Source organism: Lynx canadensis, chromosome F1, assembly GCF_007474595.2.
Source record: "Lynx canadensis isolate LIC74 chromosome F1, mLynCan4.pri.v2, whole genome shotgun sequence".
In the NCBI taxonomy this organism is placed as follows: Eukaryota; Metazoa; Chordata; class Mammalia; order Carnivora; family Felidae; genus Lynx; species Lynx canadensis.
The window spans coordinates 62,273,520-62,289,569 of NC_044319.2; the positions used below are offsets into that span (position 1 = coordinate 62,273,520).

At 42.6% G+C, this 16,050-nt stretch overlaps 1 protein-coding gene across 2 annotated transcripts in view; it reads right to left on the minus strand.

The window, feature by feature from the left end:
- Positions 1-16,050, minus strand: part of DDR2 (discoidin domain receptor tyrosine kinase 2) — a 156,347-nt gene that overhangs the window by 51,102 nt on the left and 89,195 nt on the right. For both annotated transcript variants that reach the window (XM_030302278.2, XM_030302277.1), the window contains exon 3: positions 12,958-13,066. In XM_030302278.2, the coding sequence (XP_030158138.1) occupies positions 12,958-13,066 (109 nt within the window). The remainder of the gene's footprint in view (positions 1-12,957; positions 13,067-16,050) is intronic.

A 16,050-nucleotide genomic window follows, 5' to 3' on the forward strand; every position in this document is an offset into this window, starting at 1 on the left:
GGAAGCTTAAAACTGGATTCTGCCACTTCCAAATCATGGGACTTCAAGACAAGTTAGTAAACCTCTCTGAACCTGAATTTCCTCATCTTTAACAGTATTGCCAAGAGGGCTGTTGTGGAGATTTAGCATAATGAATACAAAGAATTTAGCATGCTTCATGAAATATAATAGGGCTCCAGATATGACACTCAGAAGGAGGAAGAGAGAGGATTATTTGTTTTAAATGTTACATTCACTCTTTCTAAAGCAATTTGGAGGTTTTATAGTCTTGGGAAGGTTACTTAACTTTCAGCCTCTCAGCTTAATGGTAATAATAGTATTTGTTTATAAGAATGCTATCAGGAAGCATGAGTTAATATATATCAAGTACTTAGTGATGTTTAAAGCAGAATAATGCTTGGGGCGCCTGGGTGGCTCAGTCGGTTAAGTGTCCGACTTCGGCTCAGGTCCTGATTTTACAGTTTGTGAGTTCGAGCCCCACATCGGGCTCTGTGCTGATGGCTCAGAGCCTGGAGCCTGCTTCAGATTCTGTTGTCTCCTTCTCTCTCTGCCCCTCCCCCAACTTGTGCTCTGTCTCTCAAAAAGAAATAAATGTAAAAAAAAAAATTTAAAGCAGAATAATGCTTAAAACCGGATAGATGTTATTTATAGATGTTATTTATATTTTAACTATTTTTACTCTGACTCATTCTAAAACAGAGATTGGAATTGGCTTCCCAAATGGTATAAAATAATTAATAAATGAATAAACGTATGTATGTTCAGGGGAAAGAGAATAGGGAAAAAAAGGATAAGCTAAAGAGCTAAGGCTAATATCCAAAAGATACTACATGTGGGTCTATATACCTTTGCTGGTGATGGGCCTCACATTTGGCTCTGAGCTTCCCACTAGCCAATTCAAAAAGCAAGACACCATCAGTTAACATAATCTGGCAATAAGGTAAAAGTTAACTTTCTATTTCTGTTTCCAGGTGGGATGGAGTAGCTTACAGTAACCAGTGCTCCCCCCTGCATTTGAAAGATGCAGATAAAACTTATAAATCATCTATTTGAAAGCATCTGACTGCTCTGAGGTTTAAAAAAAAAAGTTAAAAATGGGCAAAACATCCAAATAGAAGTTTTTTTCTCCGAACAGATCGTTAGAACAGGGGACTAGAACTTCAAAGAAGGGAGAATCTGAGAGGGGATATACCTCCTGCAGCCCCTTTCAGCCGTTCCTCAGTTTGGAGCAGGGGCACGGGGCTGGCTCTGGGCTTTGCGCAGGTAGAGAAGCTTCGCTATGGGGCAAAACCCCAGAGCTTCTGAAGGAGACGGGTGATCGCTGTAGCCAACAGCATCTTTCTCACTCTGCACATTTGCCAAATGCATAGTTATCAATCACAGCTGAGTGAGTTTCTCAGTAAGAAAGCTACTACAGAGTCCTCAATATTGGTCTAACCTACTAAAAGCAAATAAATTGGGGCGCCTGGGTGGCGCAGTCGGTTAAGCGTCCGACTTCAGCCAGGTCACGATCTCGCGGTGCGTGAGTTCAAGCCCCGCGTCAGGCTCTGGGCTGATGGCTCAGAGCCTGGAGCCTGTTTCCGATTCTGTGTCTCCCTCTCTCTCTGCCCCTCCCCCGTTCATGCTCTGTCTCTCTCTGTCCCAAAAATAAATAAGCGTTGAAAAAAAAATTTAAAAAAATAAATAAATAAATAAAAGCAAATAAATTAAAATTATAGCTTTCCAAAGGTGGACTTACCCACCCCCTCCCCTCTTCTCCCCATAGCTGGGGCTCCTCCTGTGCCAGGATGAATCATTTCTTGTTAGCTATGCTTGTATATATAGAGAAAATACACTTCATGGTTGGGCTTTTTTTTGAGAGAGACAGAGCACAAGCAGGGGAGGGGCAGAGAGAGAGAGAGGGAGACACAGAATCGGAAGCAGGCTCCAGGTTCTGAGCTGTCAGCACAGAGCCCGACGTGGGACTCGAACCCACGGACTGCGAGATCGTGACCTGAGCCGAAGTCGGACATGCAACCCACTGAGCCACCCAGGCACCCCCAAAGGGTTGATATTCTTATGAACTCCTTCTCAGCTTCCTAACATCTTTGTGAGACCAAACCTCAAATGGCATAATTTAGATGCTTTTTTTGAAGAAAAATACAGAGAAGCCTGGGAGGCCCTTGACTCCCTTCCTTCTTGTCTTCTCCTTATTCCTCAGGCACTTATCGATTGTCTATATAAGACAGGTACTATCATAGGTATTGGCCATGAATACACAAGAGATCATTGCCACACGAAATAAGACAAAGACCAAAGTCATAAATGTCTGTGCACCAGGGGGGAAAAGTTGCATATTTTTTAACAACTCGTCACCTCTTACTTAAGCCCCCCCCAAAACCTCACTGTTTTGAATGTCTTAACTTTTACTTTACTTCACTGTGTTTGTGTCCAAACCACGAAAAATTCTGGGAGGCCTATCTTGCCACATCCATGCTCTTCAGAGGCCTGCTGGCTAGGACCAAAAGCTAAGCCAACAATCACACTGTTCTCCTCAGAAAAATACACTGCCATGGATAAGCTCGCCTGGGCACAGGGCCCTGCGTCCCCTTGGAGTTAGGATGGCCAGAGTTCAGGGTTGTTAGAAGCCCCCACTTCCCAAAGGTAACTTGAGTCTCTCTTGGAGACCACAAGGGACCATAATGGTCACTAATGAACTCTTTTTCTCTTTCCTCCCCCACTGTCTACTACATAGAAACCATTGTTTTATGGTATTTGGTTTATTTTATTTTTCTCTTCTTCCAAAAGGAACAAATCACAACCCTCAATATTTGCATATCACTTTCAAAAGCCCACTGACTTCTGTTATCTCATTTGGTCCCCCTATCGTAGCCACGTGAGGTGCAGAGGGCAGAGTTCATTTTCCCCCGTTGTGTCAGTGAGCAAAGTGAGATACGGAGCTTTACCTAAAGTCACAAAGCTAGATAGTGACAGAGGTGGAACCAGGCTCGAGGTCTCTTGATTTCCATCACCCGGTCTCTTCACCAAACCACATTGGCATCACACGGTATGTCTGCACTCACTCTCCACGCTATAATGAGACCTCAGGGTCAAGAAGAACCACCGATTCAGGGAACAATCCGGACAGAGGACCCAGGAAGGCTTACTGCCTGTCTAATTTCTTGGAACATCTTCATCTCAGATTTGCTGAAATATGATAGCAAAAGGACATCCTGCATCCTGGTTATGGGATGTAAAATCAATACGCAAAAAAAACGGTTGCATTTCTATACGCTGATAATGAAGTATCAGAAAGAGAAATTTTAAAAAAAATCCCATTTTATAATTGCATAAAAATAATAAAATACCCAGGAATACATTTAACCGAGGAGGTGAAAGACCTGCATATTGAAAAGCACAAAACATTAATACAAGAAACCAAAGAAGATACAAATAAATAGAAACCTATTCCATGCTGATGGATGAAAGAATCAATATTGTTAAAATGTCCATATTATCCAAAGAATCTACAGAGCCAAAGCAAGCCCAATCAAAATTCCAATGGTGTTTTTCTAATAATACTAAACAAATGATAGAGATAGAACGAATAATCCTAACATTGGTATGGAACCACAAAAAATTCTGAATAGCCAAACCAATCTTGAGAAAGAAGAACAAAGCTGGAGGCATCATGTCCCCCAATTACTAGATATATGACAAAGCTATAGTAATTAAAACAGTATGGTATTGGCATACAAAATAGAGACCCTAGATATAAATCTACACGTACATGGTCAGTTAATTTATGACAAAGGAGCCAAGAACACACAATGGGAAAAGGACTATCTCTTCAATAAATGGTGCTGGGAAAATGGGACAGCCACATGCAAAAGAATGAAACCTGACCACTACCTTATACCATGCACAAAAATTAATTCAAAATCAATTAAAGACATGAATGGGAGACCTGAAACCATAGAACTCCTAGAAGAAAACATAGGCAGTAAGGCTCCTGACATGGGTTTTGGCAACGATTTTTTGAATCTGACACCATAACCAAAAGCAACAAAAGAAAAACATAGAGAAGCGGGAATACATCATACTAAAAAGCTTGTGCACAGCAAAGGAAACCACCAACAAATAAAAAGGCAACCCGCTGAACGGGAGAAAATATTTGCAAATCATGTATCTGATAAGGGACTAATATCCAAAATATACACAGAACTCCTACAACTCAATAGCACAAAACCAAATGGTCCAATTAAAAAACAGGCAGAAGATGCAAACAGGCATTTTCCAAAGCAGACATACAGGTGATCGGCAGGTACATGAAAAAAAAAGGTTCAGCATCACTCATCATCAGGGCAAGGCACATCACAACGATGAGATATCGCCTCAAACCTCTTAAAATGGCTACTGTCAAAAAGGCAAGAGATAATAAGTGTCGGCGAGGCTGTGGACAAAAAGAAATCCTTCTGCACTTAGGGAAGACAGTGTGGAGTCTCTACAAGACATTAGAAGTAGAACTGCCATGTGACCCAGCGGTCCCTCTTTTGGGTGTTCATCTGAAGAAAATGAAACACTAACTCAAAAAGATATGTGCACACACACCCACCCTGTTCACTGCAGCATTATTTACAATAGGCAAGATACAGAAACAACCGAAGTGTCCACCAGTGGATGGATGGATAAGGAAATTGTGGTATATGTATACAGTGGAATATCGGTCATGAGAAAAAAGGAAATCCTGCCATTTGTGACAACGAATAAAACCTGAGGGCATTACACTAACTGAAATAAGTCAGACAGAGGTCTCTCTTATATGTGGGATCTAAAAATATATATATAAGGGACGCTTGGGTGATTCAGTCGGTTAAGTGTCTGACTTTGGCTCAGGTCATGACCTCATGGCTCAAACGGGCTGTGTGCTGACACCTCGGAGCCTGGAACCTGCTTCAGATTCTGTGTCTCCCTCTCTCTCTGCCCCTCCCCCATTCACGCTCTCTCTCTCTCTCAAAAATGAATAAAAACATTAAATTTTTTTTTATTTTTTTTTAATTTTTTTTTAATTTTTTAACGTTTTTTATTTATTTTTGAGACAGAGAGAGACAGAGCATGAACGGGGGAGGGGCAGAGAGAGAGGGAGACACAGAATTGGAAGCAGGCTCCAGGCTCTGAGCCATCAGCCCAGAGCCTGACGCGGGGCTCGAACTCACGGACCGCGAGATCGTGACCTGAGCCGAAGTCGGCTGCCCAACCGACTGAGCCACCCAGGCGCCCCTAAATTTTTTTTTTGAAAAAAGCTCACAGATACAGAGAACAGACCGGTGGTTACCTGAGGCAGGGGGCAGAGGGTGGAAAAAACGGGTGAAGGCGATTTAAATTTATTAAAAAGTAAAATAAGGAATCTAACTGTGGGGAGGGGGGAGGCAGTGGAAAGAACTCGCAACCTGGGAGGAAGGACATGGCATCCTATTTTGTTATCACCGGGTGAGGACAAAGCCTTTGATCGGAAAGTACCTGTCACATACTGGGGATCCCAAAGTTAGGTGGCTCCTGTTTCTGGTACGACCCTAACCTCACTGTTGCCCTCATGACCCCTCAGTGACAACCATCCCCACACTCTTACTTTCCTATTTGTGCCTCTGAGCCTTTTCTTAGCTCAAATGCTCTCCTTTCCTCTTTCCACCTAGCCTGGCAAATTCCTCCATGTCTGGCCCACATTCATACCTTCAATATTTCAACCACTCAGACCCTGGGGAGCTGACCTGGTTGGGTAGTACATGAGCATCCTGTGCATCTGACAATCCAGGAGCACAGAGGTCAAGAGCATGCTTGCTGGTCAAGAGCGCCTCTTAGCTCCGTCACTTAGCTAGCTCTGCAACCTTGAGTGAGTTACCTAAGGTTTCTGGGCCTCAGTTTCTCCTGTGAAGCTGGAAAGACAATACTACCTACTTCATAAGATTACTGCAAAGATTAAATTTGCTGACGCCCACTTCGAATGGCACCAGGAATATATTAAGTGCTGGTTGAGTGTTAGTTGGTATTCCCCTTTGAACTCTGCATTCTCTTTTTCCCTATTTGGCACAACAGAGGGTGTTTAAGGGGCAGATGAGCTTCGGTTGTCCCCAGAGAAAGATCCTTTTACCGGCAGGAAGGATACCAAAGGCCACCCTCAGGCTAGACTCGACAAACAAACATATAAGCAAGAAAGAGCCAATCTGGGCAGCATCAGGCATTGCTTGCTTAAGAGCAATTCAAGCAGGGAGGTCCCTTCGCAGCCTTTTTATCTCCCTCTGAGGGCCCTGCTCAGTCTGAATAAAGCAAACAAGCAATCTCTCTCTGTCTCTGTCTCTGTCTCTCTCTCTCTCTCTCTCTCACACACACACACACACACACACACACACACACACACACGCACAGAGAGAGAGCCCTAGCATCTCGGGTCTGGTTTCAGAAATCTGAAACCAGTGCCACATTCTCATTAGATGAAGCCCCACAAACCTTCTCACACATCTCTGGGGACATGAAGGATGAAAGCCCAGGATTTTCCAATTTGGAAATGTGTGTAAGTAAAGTTACATGTACCAGCTTTGGCGGTAGACAAGGGGGTGAGGAGAAGGGGAGAACGCTGTGCAGAAGGGAACCAGGGTATCTCTGGAGCTTTGGTATCTTTGCGAGGCTGAGTCAGTTCCAAAGGGCTTCTAGACCCTTGCTTGCTGGGCATGCTGATGAGACCAAGTTTCCCAGAGCGAGCTCTGCATGATCCTCTGAGTCTTTTCTATTCCTTCGCCTCAGGCCATCCCTCAAACCCCAATTACCTCTCACCCCCTTAAAGGCACACTGGCGGTCACAGAAAAGTAGCCATCAGGCTGCCCAGCTATTACATGATTATTGGAGAAAGGTCATTTCCTCACCGGCTCCCTGAGGGGCTGAGTGGTTTTGGTGGAATGACCTTGGAGCTGGGAGACGGGAGTCATGGGCTCCTGTTTTACCATTCGCTAGATGTGTGCTCGTGGACAAACCTCTCACTCCCTTTGACATCACTTCCTTTACCTGTAAAATGGGGAAGAGGGACTTGGATATCGTTAAGGTTCATTGCAACTCAAATAGCCTAGGACACTAGTTGCCTAGGTCCAAAGAACTCACTGGGATGTAGGATTGATGCTGGAAACAACAAAACCACAGTGATGAACCTAAAACTACAGGAGTCTATAGGAGAAGAAATTCCTCCTCTCAGAATCCCAACCCTTTAATGTCTTTGTCCCTCCCCCAAAAGTAGGAACATTCTAGACACCAAAGGAGGACTCCCCCACCCCAGGGTTCTGAATTGCTAGTAAGCTTCCTGCCTCCTATGAAGGGAAAATGCGGAACGGAAACAGGAAGCCCCAACACTGCCCTGCCCTGGCTCTGTCCTGTGCATCCTGAATGCCTGGGTTGCCTGTTAGGGAAAAGAGCTGTTTCTCCCTCTTCCAAGTAAAAGCACTTCTCACAGGCCAAGTCAGAGGGTGGGGCCAACTGCCTTTGTGCTCCTCACAGACAGCAACTCTCTGGTTGGTTGGCTGAGTCTTCAGGACCTCAGACCCCTGGGCTTGGTGTCCAGGATAATCAGGTCACTTCTACTCGTCCTCCTCCCTCGAAATCCCTAAGATTCTGGGCCCTGACTGACCACTGAAGGAGAAGCCTGGAGGCGTCTAACCTGGCCAGGTGATCAAACCACTATTAATAACCCAGACTATTCTTATACTTCGTTGTGGCATCTAGAGATGTCCCTTTGTCCTGGAGGTACTCTCAGGCTCTCCTGTTAAGTCCAGTCGCCCCGCCCAAGGATCTACAAGAGGATGAAAAGGCTGCCCCTTTGGGTCTCTCACTCAGCACCCTCCACCAGGCGGCCCCCCATGTTCCTCCCCATCCTTTCTGGCCATTGCATACATGCTATTTCTTCTTCCTGAAAGGCTTCTTCTTAGACCCACCTCCAGAGGAAAAAAATTGCCCAACAAAAAGCTTCTTGTACTACGAAACTCCTACAGATTAGGCTGGGGCAGGCTTTGTGTACCCAACATGTCACTAGGGGGCATTTTAGGGTACGTGTGTGTGTGTGTGTGTGTGTGTGTGTGTATACACACTGATATATATATATATATCAGCTATCTTCTTTGTGCTTAACCTCAAAGGCGAGGTTCTTCCAAAGTTCAGATTTTAGAACCCCAAGCCTGAGAAGTGCCAGGGAGCTGGGGACAAGTGGATTTTCTTACAAAGAACAGCCATGCAAGATCAGGGACCCTGCTTCCAAGTCCAAAGCCCATCCATATCTTCCAGTATAGGTGGTAAAGCTCCCACACCATAAAATCACAGTAAGTTTGTGACAGAAAGGCTCTCACAGATCACCTAATCCAACATCACCTTACTACAGGTGAAAGGATTAAGGAAATACAAAGAGAAATACAATGGCAGGCGTAATGTCACATAACTAATTAAAGACCAAGCCAGGATCATAACCAGGTTTTTCCTCAGAATCACTTTCTAAGTGAGTTAAATACCATTTTCTTGTCTTTCTTTTTTCTTTTATTTGAGGGAGAGCATGAGCAGGGGAGGGGCAGAGGGAAAGGGAGAGAGAGAATGTTAAGCAGTCTCCACACCCAGCATGGAGCCCAATGCAGGCTCGATCCCATGACCCTGGGCTCATGACCTGAGGCAAAATCAAGAGTCAGATATTCAACCGATTAAGCCACCTGGGCACCCCAATGAGTTAAATACTATTTTCTAAGTAAACTGCAAATCATTTGGCAGAATATTCTAACAATGTCCACATCATTTGTTGATTTGTAGAAATGTTTTTCACAAATTGTTGGTATGATCGTTTGATGGAGACTAGCTAACTGATCTACTGAGCCATGATTGTGACAGAGGAAACTGCCTCAACTTCTTCCAATGACCTTCCATTGAATCGACAGTCATCCGGTCCCTGTCCCTGGTGCACGGTTACAATGGGAAGCTGGCGAGGCATGCTGTCCACACTTCAGAACTGTGTACATACTCCTGCGTGTCAGTATCTCCTGGGTGGACCCGTAGAGCCTACACTGCAGCCCCCAGTGACAACGCCACCTTGAAGCCTGCCATTACTGGAAATGCCACTATTACTACCTGTCTCACTACCTGTTTGGCTGCCGCTGTCAAAGCTCTGGTGCTTGAGAGCAGGGAGCCAACGGCCTCCCTGCCATCATGTCATGACCTACTACCTATATCACACTAGTACTACCCGGGAGCCTCCATGGTGTGACACCAGCAGCCATGATGAAATCTCCACAACGGGCTTAAACTAATGAGCTGGTTGTAGACTTTATATTAATTAAATTTAATGTTTAGCCCAGTTGCTATTTGCCAGCCAATATTTTATATCAAATACTCTATTAAAATATGTGTCGATATTTTAAGATCTGTTTACAACCCAGTTCTCCCGACTTACATCCAAGATGGCATCTATTTATACCATGGGACCAACCTGTGGGGAAAACCTACCTGGCCAAGAATTTTCGTCTTTCAGTAGAAACCAATAAGGACTTCTGAAAAGTCATCCATAAATCAACATGCGTTTATTATGTATCTACTCTACATTCATCAGTGTGCAGGCCCTAGGATTCCACAAACCCCAAGATTTGTGCCTCAATCCTTTAACACTGATTACCGTTTCTCCTTGCTGGTCTCTAGCTTAACTTGGTAAAACAGAAGAAATGGTAGAGAGAAGGATTAGTTCTTCAACATACCTCAAATATTCTATGTTCTATAAAGATCTTTGCAAGTCAAGACATTTCTTCCTTTCTCCCTGGGAGAAAGAGGCAACAGAAGGGGCACTTGGGTGGCTCAGTTGGTTAAGTCTCTGACTTTTGATTTCGGCTTAGGTCATGATCTCACAGTTCACGAGTCCAAACCCTGCGTAGGGCTCTGCGCTGATGGTGTGGAGCATGCTTGGGATTTCTCTCTCTCTCTCTCTCTCTCTCTCTCTCTCTCTCTCCCTTTCTCTCTGGTTCTCTCTCTCTCTCTCCCAAAATAAATAAAAAAACTTAAAAAAAAAAGAGCCAACAGAAATGATTGGCACCAGGAATATGGGGAAAATGTTTTAATGATAACTGCTTTCTGTCTTCACACAGCTCATTTCCTGCCACAGGGCTATAACAATACTCTCGAACACAGAACACTAGCTCTGTTGGTTCATTCATCAAAATGTCCTCATATCATCCTAGTCTCTGTGAATGTGCCTGGAACAAAAACATGCTACCATTCTGTGCACACATAGTGACTCTTCCTTGGAGACCGAATCAGGGAGATGACCATTTGCTTGTTCAATGTAGCAGGAAGCAACCACACTTCAACGGGGTGGGAGGAATACAGAGGAGAGAAATGAAGGAATGGTGTTCAAGTTCAGATCTGAGGTGAACCAACTAAACTTATTACAAGAAAGTAATAAGGCACTGGGTTTATTAAAACAAGAAATCCTTGATTTTAAGGTGTTTTGATTATATTTCCTTTTCAGGTATAAAGAATATCCCACAGAGACAGAATTCTAGTTAGGAGAAGAGGGTGAGGATTTTCACAATGTACCCTCATGCTATATGAAGAGGACAAAAGAAAAATGTCCTCAAAAATCCATATACAACTCGGAGCAACAGAACTTTCATACATTACCGTGGGATGGGCAAATTGGTAAAATCTCTTTGGAAAACTCTGGTAATGTGTAGAAAAACATACTGTATGTAACATATAACTCAGTAACTCCACTTCCAGGTATATGCCCCCAAAAAGCTGAATACACACTTCTACCAAAAGACCTTTACAAGAATGATTATAGCAGGTTTATTCATGATGGGCCCAAACTGGAAACGATCCAAATTCCCATCCACAGTAGACTGGACAAATAAAATATTCAAACAAAGTAATATCACACAACAATGAAAACAAACAGTTGCCAACTGCATGCAGAAGGGTGGATGAATATCATGAACAAAATATTGAATGAAAGAAGCCAGATGCGAAATAGTATTTATGCATCATCTGCTTCCATTTATATAAAGTATAAAAACAGGCAAAATTAATCTACATTGTTATAAAGCAGGATAATGATTACCCTTGGAGTGAGGGTGAGAAGAAGTGACTGAAAAGAAGCATGAGGTGAGCTTCTGAAATCTGGTAAACCTCTGTTTCTTAATCTGGATGCTGCTTAGATGGATGTATTCAGTTTGTAAAATTCATCACATTGAGCACTTATACTAAGTATAAGGATATATGTATACTTTCCTATATTTATATTTGTGTCAACATGGAAAAAAAATGACTCCAATCCTTTACCCTTCCCTGTATTCAGGCCATTCCCATGTGATTTTTTTATGCCATCCCACTCTGACTCAGGGCTTGGCCATGTGACTTCCTTTGGCCAATGAGATCTCAGCGAATGTGACTAAAGCATTGGCTTGGAAAATGCTGCACATTTCTGCTTCTGCTATTGCTCCTGTGGAATTTCCATTAAAACATATCCATGCTAGTCTGCTAGAGGAGAGGACAGCCAAGTTGCCCAGTCGTCAGAGCCAAGGCCGTCCTAGATGAACCAATAACCAGCTGACTCCCAGATAGGTGCATGAAACCAGAGATCAGAAGAATACTTCAACCAAGCCCAGACTGGATCACCAACTTTATGTAAGTTGTTAAGAGGCATTACTCTGGTAATAGACAAGTGATAAAATTGTGTACTTCAATTTAAAGTTAAAATATACATGCAGTTTTCCCCAATGTTTATATCAGCACTATCGACAATAGCCAAAGTATGGAAACATGCCAAATGTCCATTGACGGATCAATGGATAAAGAAGGTGTGGCTTATAGATACAATGGAGTATTACTCGGCAATCAACAAGAATGAAATCTTGCCATTTGCAACCACAAGGATGGAACCGGAGGGCATTATGCTAAGTGAAATTAGTCAGAGAAAGATAAATATCATATGACTTCACTCATATGAGGAATTTAAGATACAAAACAGATGAACAGAAGGGAAGGGAAGCAAAGATAATATAAAAACAGGGAGGGGACAAAACAGAAGAGACTCTTAAATATGGAGAATAAACAGAGGGTTGCTGGAGGGGGTGTGGGAGGGGGGCTGGGCTAAATGGGTAAGGGGCATTAAGGAATCTACTCCTGAAATCACTGTTGTACTATGTGCTAACTAACTTGGATGTAAATATAAAAATTAAGTAATTAATTAACAAAAAATAAAAATAAAATAAAATATATAGAGAGAGACACACATACAATTGTTTTAAAAAGTTGGGGAGAACTAAAAGATTTCTCTGGACACATCTATATTTGAGTATGGCCACACCTGATAGGAAAGAAAGACTGCCTGAGATCCCATAAGACCAGGGTCCCAGAAGCACAACATGACATCCAAGTAAAACATAGGCCTAAACCAGCCAAAAATAACTGGAAACCTGTGGAAGTTCTCCAAGTCATCTAAAAATTCTTTCCTGTTTCCAAGAAGATGCAGAAGTAAACAGATGCTTCCTCCACCTCCCATTTTTTAAAATTCCCATTTACTCCACTCTAGTTTATATCAAGAGCCCTTTCACAACAGCCAAGATGTTATATAGACAGAGGATATTAGTTTCTGTTTCTGCTTTAGACAAGTTTCATCATGAAAGGGAAGGAAGGAAGGAAGGAAGGAAGGAAGGAAGGAAGAGGAAGGAGGAAGGAGGAAAGAAGAGGGAGAAGAAGGGAGGGAGGAGGGAGTTTCTTTCTTCCTTCCTTTCTCTTTCTTTCTTTCTTTCTTCCTTCCTTTCCTTCCTCCCTGCTCCTTCCTTCCTTCTTCCTTTCCTTTCCTCTTCCCCTTTCCCCTTTGTACTCCTGGCAGGGCGTTTGCCAAGATGAACATTGATGGACTTGAGTGTTCGGCTGGTCTTCTAGCATGTGGCTGAGCAATGGCCGTGTTACCTGGATTAACCTGAGCTTTTGCAGAACTCAAGATGGACAGCAGCAGGAGTAGCATCAAGGGTATTCTGGGAATCGAAGTCATCTCAGAAGATGGTGTCGGAACTGGAGCCTGCAGCCCACCAAAATGCAAGCAAACGAGAAAGAGAAGGAGAGGAGAGGAGTGAGACAGATACTATCAAAATGAATGAATACAATTTGCACTATTATGTTTGGGTTCTTACAGCCTTTATTTCTATATTTAGGACTTCAAGTCACAGACTTGGAGAGTCTTGTGGGACATTCAATAATCACATAATGTAAGAATTTCCAAACTCAGATCATGAAATTACAATTACCAAAAGTATAGGCAAGTAACAAAGTTTTACTAAGATTAATACTTACCCACATTGTGAACGGCGATAATCTAAAACTTACATTTATGAAGTCCTCACAATTTTGATATTGATGCCAATATTAAACCAAGAAAATATATATATATATGGGGAATATTTACAGATACATACATATATACAGGTTAGTATACACACATGCATCTCTTTGCTGTATCAGCTGAGAGGGCCTAAAAGCCAAACACCACAATAGCAACAAGTATGCCTAGTGCCCAGATCTTGGTTTTTAATACCATTCTCCAATAAAAGGAATCAGAGTTCCTTGGAGAAGTGGCTGATCCCAGGCCTGGGGCAGAATATATACAATATGAGCCTGGAGAATCTTTTAGTGGCAGAAATCAAGAAAGTATACATCCCCCCCAAGTGATGGGGATATATCAACGGGACACAGGAACCAACTGAAAGAGTTCTCAGTGGTCAAAGCTGGAAGAATTTGAGCAACAGAATAAATAAAGTAGTATTGGACTACAACCCAAGGAATAAAATAAATATCTACAAGTCCATGTTGATATAAATAAATGACTGAATAAGCAAAAGGGGGAGAACAGAAAATCTTTCCATTCAAAAGAATTCTAAATAATTTATGTAGATACTCTGCTTTTAAGGAGGTGGCACATAATCCCTCCCCTTAGGGTGAACTGCACACAGTGACCTTCTCCCAAACAGTCCAGTATGGAAATGGAGGAAGTAGTTTTTCAGTGGAGGAACTTGACAAATGCTACCTCAAGCCAGGTGATGGAGGTTAACATCACCTTTGATAAGTCATACTGTTAATATATGCCCTGGATATGATATGATGAGAATGGCACAGGATAGCCTCTGTGGTCTTCCTCCTAAAAACGCATTACCTCAGACTAATCATGAGAAAAACATCAGTTCAGTCCCATTTTAGGGACATTCTACAAAATTCCTATTGAATAACCCTCTAAGCTATCAAGATCACAAAAGACAAGAAAGTCTAAGAAACTGTCACAGCCAAGGGAGCCTAAGGAGGCATGACAACTAACTGTAAAGTGGCATCCCGGATGATGATCCTGGAATAGATAAAGGACATAGGGGAAAACTGAGGAAATCTGAATGAAGTATAGACTTTAGTTCATTATAATGTATCAACACTGGTTCATTAACTATGACAAAGCTACTGTACTAATGTAGGATGTTAATAATAGGGGAAACTGGGTATTGGGTAAACAGGAATTCTATGTACTATCTTTGCATTGACTCTGCAAGTATGAAACTGTTCTAGAATAAAAATTGTACTAAAAAGTTTCTGCCAGGTAACACTAATCATCAACCAAACCAACAATGGACCCATTGTTATAAATGATATGCAATACATAATTACAAAGGAAGACAAAATCCCACTAAGCTGGGGTGATTACAGAAGGCTTCATGGAGAAATCTGACCTGATCAGGCTCTTGAATGATGAGTAGGATTTTAATGGGCTATAATGGGAATGGAGTAAATAAAGGGGGAACATAGCCAAGACACCTGTTGAGGAAGCAGAAACTTTCTATGATGTTTTCTAGGTGATAGAACTCTCACCTGCCCTCCTCAATAAACAAGTAGGAAAAGAAAGGAAGGAAGGAAGGAAGGAAGGAAGGAAGGAAGGAAGGAAGGAAGAGGGAAGGAAAGGCAGATATTCAAATGCTTGAAGAGGATGAAGCCAAAACGAATCAAGGACAAAAGACTAAAGTGGCCTTCTGGTGGGGGTCAGGGGTGGGTGATCCACAGACCACAAAATGGTGATAAGCGTGGTTTCATGGAATTGATTTGGATGGGGTAAAATATGTGTCTCAGTGTGCATAGTCACTGCCAGCAGCAGAAACATTGTGTTTTCATAAAGGAGTCCTCAAACTAATATGCCCAGAGAAAGGAAGACATGGGCAGATCTTGGAGACATTGGTCATAGCTATAATCTAGCACTAGCCATGACCATGGTCCAGGATGTCCTTCCACAAAGACCCAAGCTTCTTGTGCACAACCACTCAGCCTTGTCAGCACTGCCTTGACTAACCACTCTCTCCTTTGGTAGAAGAGTCCCACAATTCTCTCTTGGGACACCTTTCTCATGAGTTGTTGGCCATAACCTCTCCCCTCTATAACCTTCCCCAGCAGTTCCCTCTACAAGGAATGTCTTATACCTCATTCCCTTAACCAAAACACACGCTGATTTTGCCTCTATTAGATCCTCCATGGCATAGTTATAAAAAAAATCCATTTAGTCATTACCTTCAAAATGGCTCATTCTTGTATCTCCAAAAGAATACTTTCCATTTTGTACAAAGCATGCACTCAAAAATGGTTTTCAACTGAACTCCGCAGCACTTACTAGATGCTCAAAACTATCTGACTGACTTTCCTTTTGGAAACTGTTACTTGAGGGTTTCAGGCTGTGAATCTCCAAAACAAGTGATTATTTCTACTTTGCTGGCTTCAAATTAGGGTGTCAGCAGCTAACGAACACAGAAGAACCATTAACAAACTCAGAGGTATGGTAACTACAGCGTGTATATCTAACGTGAGCCAAAGACGCTCTCATGTAATATTCACAGTAACCCAATGAGGTTGTTTTTCATCAACAAGGTAACTGAGCGGGAAGAGAGTAAAACTGATCTGATTACACAGTTGACAGGTGCTCACGTGAACCCAGAGTTTGTATCACTCCAACATCCACATGGGTTTTGTTGTTACTGTTTGTTT